We start from the raw sequence: 14,258 nt of genomic DNA, 5'->3' as shown, positions 1-14,258 counted from the left end.
GTTGTACCTCTTCTCACTCAGATCTTCTCACTGAAACCTCTTCGGACTCATACCTTCTCACTCATAGTTGTCATTTATACCCCTTCGCTTATAACCCCAAACTTGTCACTCAGCTCTCTCTCATCTCTGCCCAAATCGAGTTATATTTCTTTTTTTTGGGATCATTTGGTGGGTTGGTCACGATGTCGACACCTGTACCGTCAGCATTGTGACATCTTTTAGCCCGAAAAGCAATATAAACTACTTCACTACCAAATATATTTTCTGAATAATGAGGGGACACTGCTTCAATTTTATTAATTTATTTATATTTCATTAAGGCAACTAGTTGGATAAGAATCCGTCATTATTGGTTCCATTTTAATAACATTACTAGGGGTAGTTGGGTGTGGGAAAATGAAAAAGTATATGATGGGACCTTCTGTCACTAGTCAGTAATCCATCACATTTGTATCAATGAATTTGATAGTGGGATAAACCCAAAAATGGCTATGCAAATAGCCATTTAATTAACCTTTTGACTATCTGACTCTGTATGCACCGTTATGACGTTTTCCCTTCTTTTGTCTTAAGTTTTAATTCACTGGGGTTCAGTTTCTTTCAAAAGGGTCAACTTGGAAAAACCCCAACTGGAAACACCTTTTCAAAACACTATAAACAGAGGCTAAAACAAAACGTGTACCCCAAATATTATCATTTATCCCCTCTGCCACTCCTCAAATCATTCCATTCCAAAAACTTTTCAATGAATTCGAAACACTTCACTACAGTCGGAGGAAAGAGAAGGAATCATGTCCATTTCGATATGCCCGAAGCCTTCATCCCGGAGTCCGCTTGGTTTCAAGTCATGTTATACGTGGCAACCGAATCATCGGAAGATCTCTTCCGTATGGCATCTGTGTGCCGATTGTTCCGAACTTTGGCAAACAGTCCACAAGTGTGGAACACCATTTCAATGGCAAAGTACCCAGACCATCCTATATGGTACCGTGCCAGACCTGCGGTCCAGCATTTCTTGCAACATTGCAGGGCTTGCGATAACCCTGAGTCCATTTTTAGAGAAGCATTCGAAGGTTTTTTCAGGCACGGTAAGGTGGAAGCGTTGTATGGGATGCGCATTGCAGCCACGGCAGGCCATATGGAAGCGGCATATGTAGTTGGACTACTTGGTATGTCCGGAATTGGTCAGTCAAAAGAGGATGCATTACAATTCTTGTGTTCTTTGAATCAACGTAACAACATTGATATGAAAGGAACCAGGGATGCTTTGACAGGAAGATTTCGCGGAGCATTTGTTGCAAGACATATTGTAGATATGTTTGACTATGGGAAGATTAAGTTCAATCGCTGCAGCGCTTATAACAACAATGAATGGTATTTTGTTATTCCAGGCTGGCCTAGTGAAGACAAGATAAATCCTGCATTGTGGACTTGTTGCAATCGATGCAAATGGCACCGTGAGAGTATTTTTTGGTTCAAACTGATGCGTGAGTATGTTGTGCGAGGGAATCACGTATTTTTGCATTAGTTTTAGTACGAATTTACGGTTTTGATGCATTGTGGACTTGCTTCTCTTCACTTCTAGGTTGGCTGGCTACGTTGTACAAATGTTGTTTAAATGTTGTTCAAATGTTGGTATTTTGTCATAAACCGTTTTATATATGAATGTATAATATTTATTATATAGCGGAATTATTACTTACATCATAGACGGCTAGGAATGACATTTTACTGACACAGATATTTTGCTCACCGACCCCAATCTTCATATTTGGTAAACGAAAAGTCATGCATGGAGTAAATAGGTGTCTTTTCACCAGTGCTTGGGAATGACATTTTCCCACTTAGCATATCCAAAAGGATTTGGTTACACGTTTCTTAACCTAGGGGGTTGAACAGTGAATGACGTAGAATATTTTTCTTGTGTGGAAGGAGTACAATGGATGACTTGTATATTTCCATATTATGTTTCAAAACATCCCTTCAACCTAAAAAAAAAAAAACTTACCAAATTGAAGAACAGAGAAACCGATGAGCACTACCAATGGCGTATTCGCACGGAAAATAAAATTGTTTTCAACAAGTTGGACTAAATATAATTAACAAATGGACAGCCTAAAAAGTAATATCATAATAATTATAATAAGTGTGGATAAATAATAATAAAATACTAATGTAGCATAACCATGAAACAGGGAATGCAGTAGGAAGATGAAATCGCAATAAGTTCGTAGAAATTTTCGGATCGTTTTTCTAATTTTTGTGTATTTAGTTATGAATTTTTCAAGAAAAAATAAAATAAAATAATAATTTAGGGTAAAATGGGAGGATGTGGCCATGTTGACTGACGTACACTTGTGCAAGTGGTCAAAAGTGACGGGCTGAGATCGCGCCATGTGTCATATTCTTTTCAATTTTGGATTCTTTTTGTTAAAAAATCTTTGAAACTAGGTAATAAATAGTAGGAAAATCCTAAAAATGGCCCAAAAATTACTCCGGCCTCCTTATGACGTCATAAAACTAGGAGAACCTATAAATCATTCGTCTCGCAATGAAATAATCCAAATTGTTTTACATAACTCACTTTCCTCTTAACCCTAAGTATTGATGTTTGTTAACTTAAACTTCAATAACCTACTTCAACAAGCATCTCCCGCTAATGTTCGGAATTATTTTAAAAAATGCGTAACAATGAATCGGAGAATTCAGCAAGGGAGATGGAGTGTCAATGAGTTCGTAGCAATTTTCGGAAATAATTTTGAATTTTTCTGTATTTAGTTATGAATTTTCCAAGAAAAAAGGTAATAAAATAATCATTTAGGGTAAAATGGGAGGATGTGGCCATGTTGACTGACGTACACTTGTGCAAGTAGTCAAAAGTGACGGGCTGAGATCACGCCAGGTGTCCTCTTGCTATTATTTTGGCTTTTTTAGTGCAACAATCTGTGGAAATAGGTAATAAATTCTACGAAAATCCAAAAAATGCCCGGAAAATGAGAAAATCAAAATTATTTGTACATAACTCACTTTCCTCTTAACCCTAATTCACGTTAACACGTATATTTCGGATAATATTCGATATATAATTTGTAATAATACAATATTTAGTTTGACTAAATACAATAATATGTTTTGTTATAATAATGTACATCCATAATAATTGCACATGCTTGGAAGCCATCATTGCAACTACGCCTAGAGCTTTCAAGACGTCAGTTCGTATTCAATAAGTTGTCCACATGCAACTGCACCTAGAGTTATTAACACGTCAGAAGTATTCAATAAGTTGTCCATATGACGTCGCATTGGGAATCAGTAATATATTTTCAATCATGTCCAATCACATTAAATAATGCCATACTTTTTCTCAATAACCTCACACAAGTGAAGCAATTTTAAAACCCTTAGTTAATATTTGTCTTACTCTATATGAGTGATTATATAATCAGTTTGCATTATTTTGCACAGTATATGTTCACTTTGAGAGGGATTCCACAAACATAAAATATAAAGAAAGCAAGAAATAGTAGGAGATGAACCAGTACAAAAAATAATATATAAATGGTACATAATAATTCCATAACCTTGTCACAAACGCACTCACAAAAGCTTTTCCATAAACCTTGTCCTAACATATAATAAATAAAGGCAACATTGCATATAATGCAACCATGTCCAAATATGATACGTGATCAACAAAAAATGGACATGGCAGCAACATATGACTGAAGTAGATGGGCTCTTTGCATCTTGTGTTTTCGTAATTAAAGACATCAAAATATTAAGGTTTAAATCTTCCATAGTAGTTAGCATCAAAATAGCTTTGAAGCAAAGTGTAACGAAAATTCCAATTCCACTGATTTGCCTCTGCTCAAACACGAGAACCAAAATGGTTACTTCCCTTGCTGAGTATATTTGGTGACGTCGGAAACGGTAATAGATGACCAATCAAACCCGGGTACGACGAGTTTTGCATAGGATCGGAAGTAGTCGAATCCAGCTTGCATCACACGCTTCTTTGACTCCGCTGCATTAGATGAGTTCTTGTATTTTTGAACAGCTACACTCCGAAGTCGTTTGTGTCTACGCTTCATGCGCTGCAACTTCGCCCTATCCAGATTGGCCTACCTTTTGTCATCTTCAATTTGGCCTTCAACAAATTCCAAACGTGCCCTTGCCCTTTGGATTTCATCACCAAGTTGAAGATGCCTATCCTTCCAAAAAGAAACAACTCTTTCAGACTCAAAACTTCCAACAAAATGGTCATTCTGTCTAGGAATGTGACATTGCTTGTCTGGTGACTCACTTGCGTGTCAAAGGCGGTCTTTGTTTGGAGGGGTGTTTATTATGCTCACATCAAACTTGGTTAGTAAATCCATTCTTTGGGGGGAATGAGTTTGTTTGCTTGAGAGAGTATCAGTAGATGGAGACAGATTCGGTGGAGGAGTGAGTTTTGTGTGGAAGGAGAATTTATATGAAAGGGGTGATAGTAATACCAAGAAAAGGGTTCCCGCCAAAAAATATTTGGTTGACAATGTACAAATTATTTTTTGGTCTGATACAATCTAAGTTTAATCCTAACTAGTTTGGTTGAGTTAACTAAGTAGATGTCACTTCCATTGACTTTCTTTCAACCACTATCAGTGGTGTAAGGAGAGTGTGAGGTTGACATGCTTGAAAAGCAAAAGCTGACACCTATTTTTAAAAAATTCCCGCCAAAAAGTACATATGTTGACTACACACAAGCTTTGGTATGTTGGTCTATAAACCTATGTTCCCTTTCTCAAACGAAATTGCATATGCAATCCACATCCTCCCAAAACAAAGAGGATTATTCAAGCATGTCAACCTCTTCAGGCGCCAACAACACAATCGAAGATGACAAATTGGAGTCGCAGGTTCTATTTCCACATTGTACTCGCCGACCCCTTCCTTTTTCAACATCATTTGGGAGTGAGGGGGACTCCGATGATCCATTAGAGGCAATACATGCAGTCAGTGGCAAGCTGGATTATAATTCCAGACTGATCAATTCATGGCACGAGAAATGTGTTGAAGACGAGGCAATTTTGGCTGATCTTAACATTAGAGTGAACAAAGCGTTCTCCCAAAAGAACAAGTACTTGAAGCTGAGTCATAAAAGGAAGCTGAAAGCTGAGGAGTTGGATACAGTAATGAATGATGAAATGAAAGGTTGTTTGATGAACCATATGCGATGCGAAGAGCACCATAGTGAACTGGAGTTGGCATTCAACGAAGGATTCGACAAATTCCGAGCATTTGCGGCAATTACTCATACAAGTTATGATTGGAACTATGTGTCCCCTGATGCTGTGAGAGAGATACTAGACGATGGGGTGACATGAATGAGCATAAGCACGTCAAAGCTGCTCGGAAGAAGCCAACCGATACGACTAAGTGATTGCGGCTACCGCTGTTCAGTTGGTTGAGGGTGACCGTGGTATTGCACATATACTCCCTTAATGTCATTATCTAATTTAAAATAACACAAATATCAGTTTCATTTGCTTCATATATAATTATTGGGACTATGTATTGCAAGTCATCATGTGTTATAATGTCTAACATTATATTTTGCAAATATGGAAATATTATTCAATAAGAAGTCAATATCACAGCAATCCGGGAATCAGTAAATGCTCCTTATCATGTCCATTTACATTAAAGAGCTGGCGTACTAATGTGTTAAAAAGAAAACTGACACGTGAGTCATAAGTAACATAACATGTGCTATACATTGTTTAGTGAATGGTTTTTGGTTTATTTATATATAATAAAATTCCAAATATTGCTGAAGATTTATTTCGTCTATATCACTAGGGATATGAGTGGCCATAAGCATGTGACACCTGCTAAGAAGAAGCTGACCAGTACGACTGAGTGATTGTGGCTACCGTTGTTCAGTTGGTTGGGGAGATCGTGGTATTGCTAAGAGGGAGCACATAATATGTTTTGCAATCAAATGTTCTTTTGTGTGTGGAATTATGAGTATTTTATGTAAGTTAGTGTACCCTTTAATATTTTTCACCTAAGTATCGAAATGTAATTAGCTGCAATGTTATGTTTCTTTTTTACACGCTGCTTTCTATTTGCTCTGTTCCAACAAAGTGCTTCAAGTATCCTTCAGTTACAAAAGTGTACAAAATCGTGCCCCTAATAACCAATCGGAAAAAGTGGCTATTGCTGGAAATAATTACTGGTAATGGAAACAACAGCTGGCTGCTGGAAATGCTGCATTAGCCTGAGGATTTGAAAAATGAATCTCTGTTAAAACATAATTCACCCTAAACTGCCCATTTTACATGGTAAAAGTCATTGCTTCTTCACATAACTACAAATTTCATACTTGATCAAATGTCTATGAAAATTTATAAATAGGGAGAAGACGTAAAATTAACATGTCTCCAAATTTCATGGAAGAATGAAACCAAGCAAATTTTCATTTCAATTACCAGTGGACATAGTAAGAGCTCATCGGTGGACATGAACAAAAACACAATAATATTCAAAAACTGAATCTATAAAACTTCACCTGATCATTAATCTTCATAACAACCACATTTCGTCTAATACAAATATAAATCATTCAGTTGGTCCGTGCATCCTGTCAAAATCGTCGAATAATGGGTCACTACGATGTATTGGAGTTGATTCGTCATTGTTCGACGGTGATGTCCTGCATAAACATCAAACACAAGCACATAAAAATTTTACCTATTCAAATTTTAGATGTTATTACAAATAGTGTTAGCATCTTACGGTGTGTTCAAGGCTGGGCATTGTCTTCTATCATGACCAATGCGTCCACACTCCCGACAGTGTCTAATCCCTCGCTTCATTGTCTTTTCCTTTGCTCCCGTTACTCCTTTCGACCTTCCTTTGCACCTCACTCTCTTAGGGTCTTTCATATATTGTGTTTGAGAGCTGGACCCTCCAACTTCGTTATTACTTGGTCCATCCTTCAGCAACTTCAACTTCACCTGCAAACTTTTTAGAGTCTCTGACAGTAGCTCACATCCTTCTTCACTCATTAATGCATCCTCAACCACATCTGAAGCAAGTCGAGACATTGTACACCGCTTTATTAGAAGGCCAGGATCTGCACAGTCTTTAATTTCGTTGCCATTTGCATCTGACACCAATCCAGATTTCGCAGTTTTCTTCCACCTCTTCAAAATATATTTATCGGGCATATATTCAATCTGGTCCCTTCTGAACAATGCTAGGATGTGCTTGCAAATAATTCCAACAAATTCAAATCTTTTGCAGCTACACGATGCGTGGTCAGAATCTTTGACATATACGACTTCTGCCACTCTTGTTTCCCAATTTTTCCTTTCGCTCACGTTGAACACAACTTTACACGCATCCTCTGTTTTGAGCTCTAGGAAACATGCTGTACTTTGTATTAGTTCTTGCTCAAACTTTTGAAACATTGTCCTTGTGTACAAGGTAGCCATTTGTTTGTTCATTGGCATTGGTAGAAGACATTGAGCCACTTCAAATGCATCTACGTGATCAGCAACTAACTCTTTTTCACGTTGATGAGAAAGTGCCCTCTCAAATCGTATTATGAAATCCATCAACGAATTTCTCCTTGATATGTATTGCTTGAAAAAACCATGAGAACCTTCCGCTCTTTGGCTGCTTGACATTCCAGCGGCAAAAAATTGTCGTGCGTAGGCTGGAACCCAAGATTCCCTTAAATCAAACATTGAACTTAGCCATGGATGGTCAGTCAAACCAGCCTTTGTAACCACAATATTCCATTTGCATCAAACTCATCCTTATTGTCAGTATCCCATATGGCTTTCTGAAATTCACGCCAATACTCCTTATAAGCGTCACGTGGTAACTTAACAGAGAACTTTGATGTGATGTGCCATATGCAAAGTCGATGAAATGTAGTCGGGAAGGCTATTGAAATAGCTATGGCCATTGCCGCATCTTGATCTGTAATGATCGTTTTAGGTTCCCCGCCTGGCATGGCTTTCTTAAACTCCTCAAACATCCAAACAAACGACTCAGTCGTTTCCTTGCTCAAAAATGCGCATGCTAAGACAATTGTCTGACCATGGTTATTAACTCCCAACATTGGTGCAAATGTCAAGTCGTATCGATTCGTGTTGAATGTGGTATCGAATACAACAACATCTCCATAAAACCCATACGCCCGTCTAGAAGTTGCATCTGCCCAAAAACATCGAGTAAACCTGTCATGCCCATCTCCCTCAATCTTGAAATAAAAAGCCTCATTTTTTTTCTGTTCAGCCATAAAATACTCGGTCACTAGTTCAACATCGTGGTTCCTCAGCTTCCCATTCACACTACATTCAAGATTGTAGATATCTTTTTTGATAAAACCGATTTTATCCATTCCTCCGGATTGCACCTCGAATATACTTACCTTCTGATGAATGGGAATATTAACTGAACCCAACTGTTTTGTGAGTACTTTTGTAGAATCTGAAATATGACGGTGTGATCTCAATAAATGCATTCTTTCTGAGGGTGTCATCTTATGATTGTGTCCCTCTGCAAAAAGAGATATGGTATACTTCTTGCTCCCATTTGTCTTCACAACCACAATCTTAGCTTTGCAATTGCATCTACTTATTTCCCGTTGTCTTTTTCTCTCCCGAGTTTCATCCTTCCTGTATGCACCTTGTTTGCAACATACAAATTCTTTCCTCAAAATCTCTTTCTTATTTTTCCCCCAAAAGCTAGAATGAAGTCGAATACCAAAGCCAGCAAAGAATGCATATCTATTATAGAAATTGTAAACGAGGTCAAGCGAGTCAAACTTCATCCCAACTGTTGGTGTTTCCTCATTTCTTACTTCAGGATTATAAACCCTCCCATTAGCTGTTGCACATTCATCACTCTCTGAGCCCCCAGACATTTTATCTACGTATATTATTGATCCACTTCTATATTACTGCGTAGCAATTATTCATTCATTAATCAGTCATTACTGCATCACAACATATCAATGCATTCCACTTACACAAAACATTGCCCAAATTGACACAAAATACGCATAGCCTAACTTCCGATTACACAAAACGCAAGCAAAATTTCATAAAAGTTACGTCATCTCTTGTGAAATAATCTGGTAAAAATAACATTAGAACCAACATGTTCAACTAAGAACACAAATGCAATTCAAACCACAATTACAGAACTTCACCCAATATCCTCTCCAACTGCTTACTCCTAATGTCATTAAGCCTAAGTTTAGGTTCTTTTACCTACATTTCATAATTTTCCACCTCGACCAACAACAATGAACTAAGTATATTGAATATTCATAAGGAAATGACACATTATTGATTCCAAAAATGACGCATTATTGATGCCACAAATGACGAATTTCCCACCCTCACAAAAAATAAACCTAACCCAATAAAATCAATCCAGCAAGTGAACTTACCTCTCAAAATCAATCGGGAGCTCTGCAGTCAGTCAGCTTGAAAGAATGTGGTGGACATTAGAGAAGACTCTTTGGTATTTCAGACTCCATCTCTACCAAAATCGAGGAACAACTGCTGCTGCGGCTTCTAGCTACAAAAAGAGATATGCTACTTTGCTTTCATCTAGAATCTTGTCAGCTGAATGAAAAAGAGAAGGGGTTTTCACTTGAGCCATAGAATCAAAACAGGGCAACAACTAGGTAAGAGCCATTCTTCGTAATACCCAGGATACCATAGATCGCAGGCCTCCCAACGAGCTAATGACAATCGAGTGACTATAAGGTTCGGGAGATTTGGATCCTTCTAATTGTGGGTTTGCTTTACATTCAAAAAGAGAGGATTGTGTTCTTCAGTTTTTCACAGAGGGAAAGAGAGGAATAACTGAAGTTGGGTTTCTAACGGGTTAGATTTCAACCCGATTCTACATGCACCCTCTTTTAAAAACTCACCGTTGGATGAAATCCAACGGCTCTTACATACCCCTCAAAAACACCCCTTATAACTTTCCACTCACTATAGAAGCTCTCGTTAAAAAATCTGGATTCCATCTAGTAAATCTGAGCCGTTCTAACAAAAATATCTGGGCCTTGGGCCCTCATTGTAACTGAAAGATAAAGTTTAAAGAAAATTCATAATTAAAAGCTTTTATTTTATTCTTTTCATAATAAGACTACAATGTGTTTTATCCAAAAAAAGAAAAGAAAGAAAAAGAATGTTTATTTTTTAAAATTTTTAATTATACGAGGGACGTTCTGGAGTAAGAGATGGAAACATACAAAAGCGTTTTCAATATCTCATGAACATCTCCTACTCTGTTTCCTCCGCCGTTTACAAGCCGCCCACCCCCCTTTCAGAATCACCCTTCTTTCTCAAAAATGGCAGAAAACACGGAGATTGTAAGCAAAGAAGAAGATCCTAAAGGACCCAAAAACTTATTCTCACTGTTTCCCAAGTTCAAGCTTCAATTTCCATTCTTGAAGCAAGAACCAAAAGCAGGCGTGGCTGTTGAAGATGAACCGATGAAAGCAGTAGCTGGTGATGAAGGACTTGAAAGTAAGACTCAGAAACCGGACACTGTGAGGTTCCCAAAAGCGCAACTTGTTGTTCCTCCTCCTGTGGCGGTTGAGAATGAAGAGCCTTCAACTAAGACTTCCAATCCTATTATACTCTGGCAGGCATGGTTTTTTGAACTTTATGTATTTATTTTTTCTGATTTACATGAATTTATGTTGGGTATTGAGAATAAATGGAGGGAACGAAGAAAGAAAAATGAAACCTTGTGTGTTATGTTGTTTGGTTTAGAATTAGTTATATTTGAAATATGGGTTTTCATTCATGATGTATGTAAGTTGGGTTTCATGCATCCTCTTAGGTGAAGATAAAAGTTTTCTTAAGGAAAGGTATTTTGAAGAAAATAAATTTTGGGTACGAACAAATATCATATCATGTTGTGTGGACAGAAATCTATCAGAAAAAAAAAAAAAAAAGTATTTTGTTTGAACTTTTGATTACAAAAAACCAAAATTGGATAGGAAGGGGCCAAGTATAGGAGTAACACTTAAAGAAAGGGGTTTTGGGCACCCAATTTGGGATTCACAACCCTTTATCAAAGTTCGCATTGCTTTCCCAAAAAAGGGGTAGAAAAAGAAGTCAAACAGAAGGTTCTTAATTTTGTTTGTACCATGAAGCCTATATACTCACCTTGCTATTTATTTCATTATTGCTTGATTATAGTCCACTGAAACGTTGAGAACAGCAAGATGCTTGTAATAGAGAGCAGTCTATATATGCTTAAGTGGTTAAGCAGCCTAGCTTAGTAAACATATGGACTATGGGATTTGGAGGAAGTACGGCAATGATGAGGACATCTGTTTACTTAGCAGCGTATTGATATTTGAGATTTTGTTTTGAAGATTGGTGATGACACAGTCATGCCAATGTCAAATGATGATTATTTTAGCATAGTGGTGGAAAGTCTCAAGTTGGTTCCTTAGGTATGGTTGAAAGAGTGTGTAGGGGAAGTTGTCATTGAGATTTAGGTGGGGTGATGAATATCAAGTATTAATTCACTAGAGAAGAAATTACATAGTTATAGTTGAGTCAATATATGGCTTGGCAAATATGTGAGGTACTTATCTGCTATTTTTGGTGCTTTATTAGTGGATGGAGATATGTTGCTAAGAATTTGAATGATTTATGTTGAACAAGACACTTCCTTCAACCTAACATTGCAGTATTTCGCTTGTAAGGCAGTAGGACTTGGAACATCAGTTTGGTAACGGTTTGATACTTGTTGACTGGATGAGCTTTGCATCTCTTGTGAGACACCTGGTTATATGTTCATGGTCAGCTGAATCTTTAGATATTTTAGTAAAGTCCCATTAGTGGCACTGATTTCAAAGCTCTAAGACAGGTAGTTAGGATTTCATTGTTTTGACTTTGATTCTTTCCAAAAAAAAAAAAAAATGATTTCTTTGTTTTGACGAAAAAAAAGAAGAAGATGCACATGAAGCAAACAAAGAACAGTGGAATAGTTGAGGAGATGGGATAGGTCACTAGCCCTGCTCTCCACCATTTCCTTCAGTTCGCCTGTGTTCATATTGTATACCTGTACTCATTGAGGTGGGAGGCTGAAAGTAAATACCATGTGGATCCTTGTCTTCTCCTGTTGTGATGAAATTATCGGAGCTTGCTATGAAGTTCCGACTTTGTGGCTTTCTAGTATCCAAACTTGCACTTAAGTTCAGATTATGCAATAGCATGCTAATAGTCAATCCATTAGCGTCAAAGTTCATCGGCTTTCTGTCCGTTATTTGTCTCAATGAGCTATTTTCTTTCTTCTCCATCATGTTAGTTTTTTTCCCCTGTTAATTTGAATATTTTCTGTTCTCAGTACACATTCACTAGCCTCCTCATAGTTGTACTGATCACCCATTTGTTTTTGGGTACATGTCTTATCAAATTTCACTCATTATGATAAACTGATACTTGAATTTAAGCGAGGGAAATAGATAGGACCGCAACTTTTCCAGGCTGTCTATATAGGTGCAAACCATGCATTTTGGGGGTTTAAATATCATGTTGAAGGCCATATCTTGTATACAGAATAACATGTTTGTTAAATTTTGAGTTAAAGATTATGAATAAGAGGGAGAATGGGTGGGCTGTGGAATACCTACATATTTGAGACTTTGGTGTTGTGTTTGGCAGTCATCTGAATATTTAGTAAGGACAGTAACTGTTTGGTTGATTATATTAGCCATTGTGTTGCCTTTTCATTATATTTTTGGTACAGGTTGGATTTTTTTATTTAATCAATGTTGACTTTGTACTATTTTCTAATGTTTTTAATTGGCAGTTTTTCAGTTTGCCCTATGAATTTTCAACTACTTTAGCACTGTGCTTGTTTGTGGGTACTATGGCCAGATGGTTGAGGTTTCAGTACACTTTGTTTCAGATATGGAAGAAAAACTTAGCTGGAACTGGTGGTATATGCACAGGTTGTATTTTTCTCTCCCCGCTTGGAGAGTGAAAGACAACTGATTTATACAACCTTTTCATGCAAGTTTTTCTCCAGTTGTGAATATGAACAGACACTAAAGGAAAATAAAGAACTAGACTATCTGGATGTCCTTCAAATTTAAGTTTTACTTATTTCCTTTAATTATTTAGTAATTTTACTTTGCCTACTTTCAGGTTTACGCTATTGGGGGGTTTCTGGTTTTGAGGTGGATCTGGGCAAGATGGAATGAAAGAAGGGATCGAAAGGAGGGGTCTTCTGATGATGAACGATCTTCTCCTGATGATGAACGATCTTCTCCTGATGAATAGGTTTTTCATATGCCATAGTTAACCCTTGAAATATGGAACATCGAAAATGCACGTTACTTTCCGAATTCCTATTGTAAGAAATCAGTCCATCAAAACATTAGTGTGCTTAGTAAAGAAAGTGGCTTCCCTTTTGATTTCCTCTATTCATTTTGTCACTACTAATTATTAGATTAAATTGCTCTTTTGATTTGGTTCTCTTTGATTGATAATGGGTTACACATCTCATGGATGTGATTACTTGTGCTACACAAACTAGATTTAGCTTTCTGATACAAAAATCTTGGACACCTCTTAACAATCTACTTTGATAAATTGGATCAAGATATACATGTACCAAGAAAAGCCGGACAAAACTACCATTTGAGTGGCGAAACAATGCATTTGCAGCCTAATTTTGAGGACATCTGCATCCCAAATTAAGACGAACAGTGAAGCTTGTTAAAGTTTCTTGATACCATAATTAATGATGTTTGAACGTGATCTATTACCAAAATCTTTATCATGATACAAGGAGGAACGCCAATTTGATGAGTTCTAATTTCTAATCAAAAGTGCTTTTAACTGCGTTTGACAAAAATCATTTAGAAGTACTTATGGTTCATAATAGCGTTTTATGGAAAAGCATTTCTAAATGCTTTTACACGAAATTTTTTGACATTTCTTATAATAAAAGTGTTCACCACAAAAATGTACATGAGCAAAAGTGTTTTCTATAGAAGCGAGTTCTAACTTCTAATCAAAAGTGTTTTTAATTGCGTTTGACAAAAAATCATTTAGAAGTACTCATGGTTCATAATAGCGTTTTATGGAAAAGCATTTCTAAATGCTTTTACACTAAAAATTTCGACGTTTCTTATAATAAAAGTGTTCACCACAAAAATGTACATGAGCAAAAGTGTTTTCTAAAGAAGTAGTCCCAAATGAGACTATAGA

The 14,258-nt window shown here is 37.0% G+C and overlaps 2 protein-coding genes and 1 long non-coding RNA gene across 3 annotated transcripts; 2 read left to right on the top strand and 1 right to left on the bottom strand.

The window, feature by feature from the left end:
* Positions 806-1,528, top strand: LOC109947354. The gene has a single exon (XM_020557299.1). It carries the CDS (start codon positions 806-808, stop codon positions 1,526-1,528), a length of 723 nt encoding a protein of 240 aa, XP_020412888.1.
* LOC109947132 lies at positions 6,218-6,867 on the bottom strand. The gene is made up of 3 exons (XR_002270109.1): positions 6,781-6,867; positions 6,554-6,697; positions 6,218-6,262 (listed from the first exon to the last, which is right to left on the bottom strand). It is a non-coding gene; the product is annotated as an uncharacterized LOC109947132 (long non-coding RNA).
* On the top strand, positions 10,177-13,520 carry LOC18787632. The gene is made up of 2 exons (XM_007218506.2): positions 10,177-10,669; positions 13,191-13,520. The coding sequence occupies exons 1-2, from the start codon at positions 10,370-10,372 to the stop codon at positions 13,323-13,325; spliced, it is 435 nt and encodes a 144-aa protein (XP_007218568.1). The 5' UTR covers positions 10,177-10,369; the 3' UTR covers positions 13,326-13,520.

Source organism: Prunus persica, chromosome G2 (genome assembly GCF_000346465.2).
Source record: "Prunus persica cultivar Lovell chromosome G2, Prunus_persica_NCBIv2, whole genome shotgun sequence".
NCBI classification, from domain to species: Eukaryota; Viridiplantae; Streptophyta; class Magnoliopsida; order Rosales; family Rosaceae; genus Prunus; species Prunus persica.
This window is presented reverse-complemented; position numbering and strand designations above follow the sequence as displayed.

Bases quoted from the DNA above. Each gene is read 5' to 3' on its own strand.
- LOC109947354 (XM_020557299.1), top strand. From the start codon at position 806: ATGCCCGAAGCCTTCATCCCGGAGTCCGCTTGGTTTCAAGTCATGTTA.
- LOC18787632 (XM_007218506.2), top strand. From the start codon at position 10,370: ATGGCAGAAAACACGGAGATTGTAAGCAAAGAAGAAGATCCTAAAGGA. The intron at 10,670-13,190 runs GCATGGTTTTTT...GCCTACTTTCAG, and splicing joins ATCCTATTATACTCTGGCAG to GTTTACGCTATTGGGGGGTT.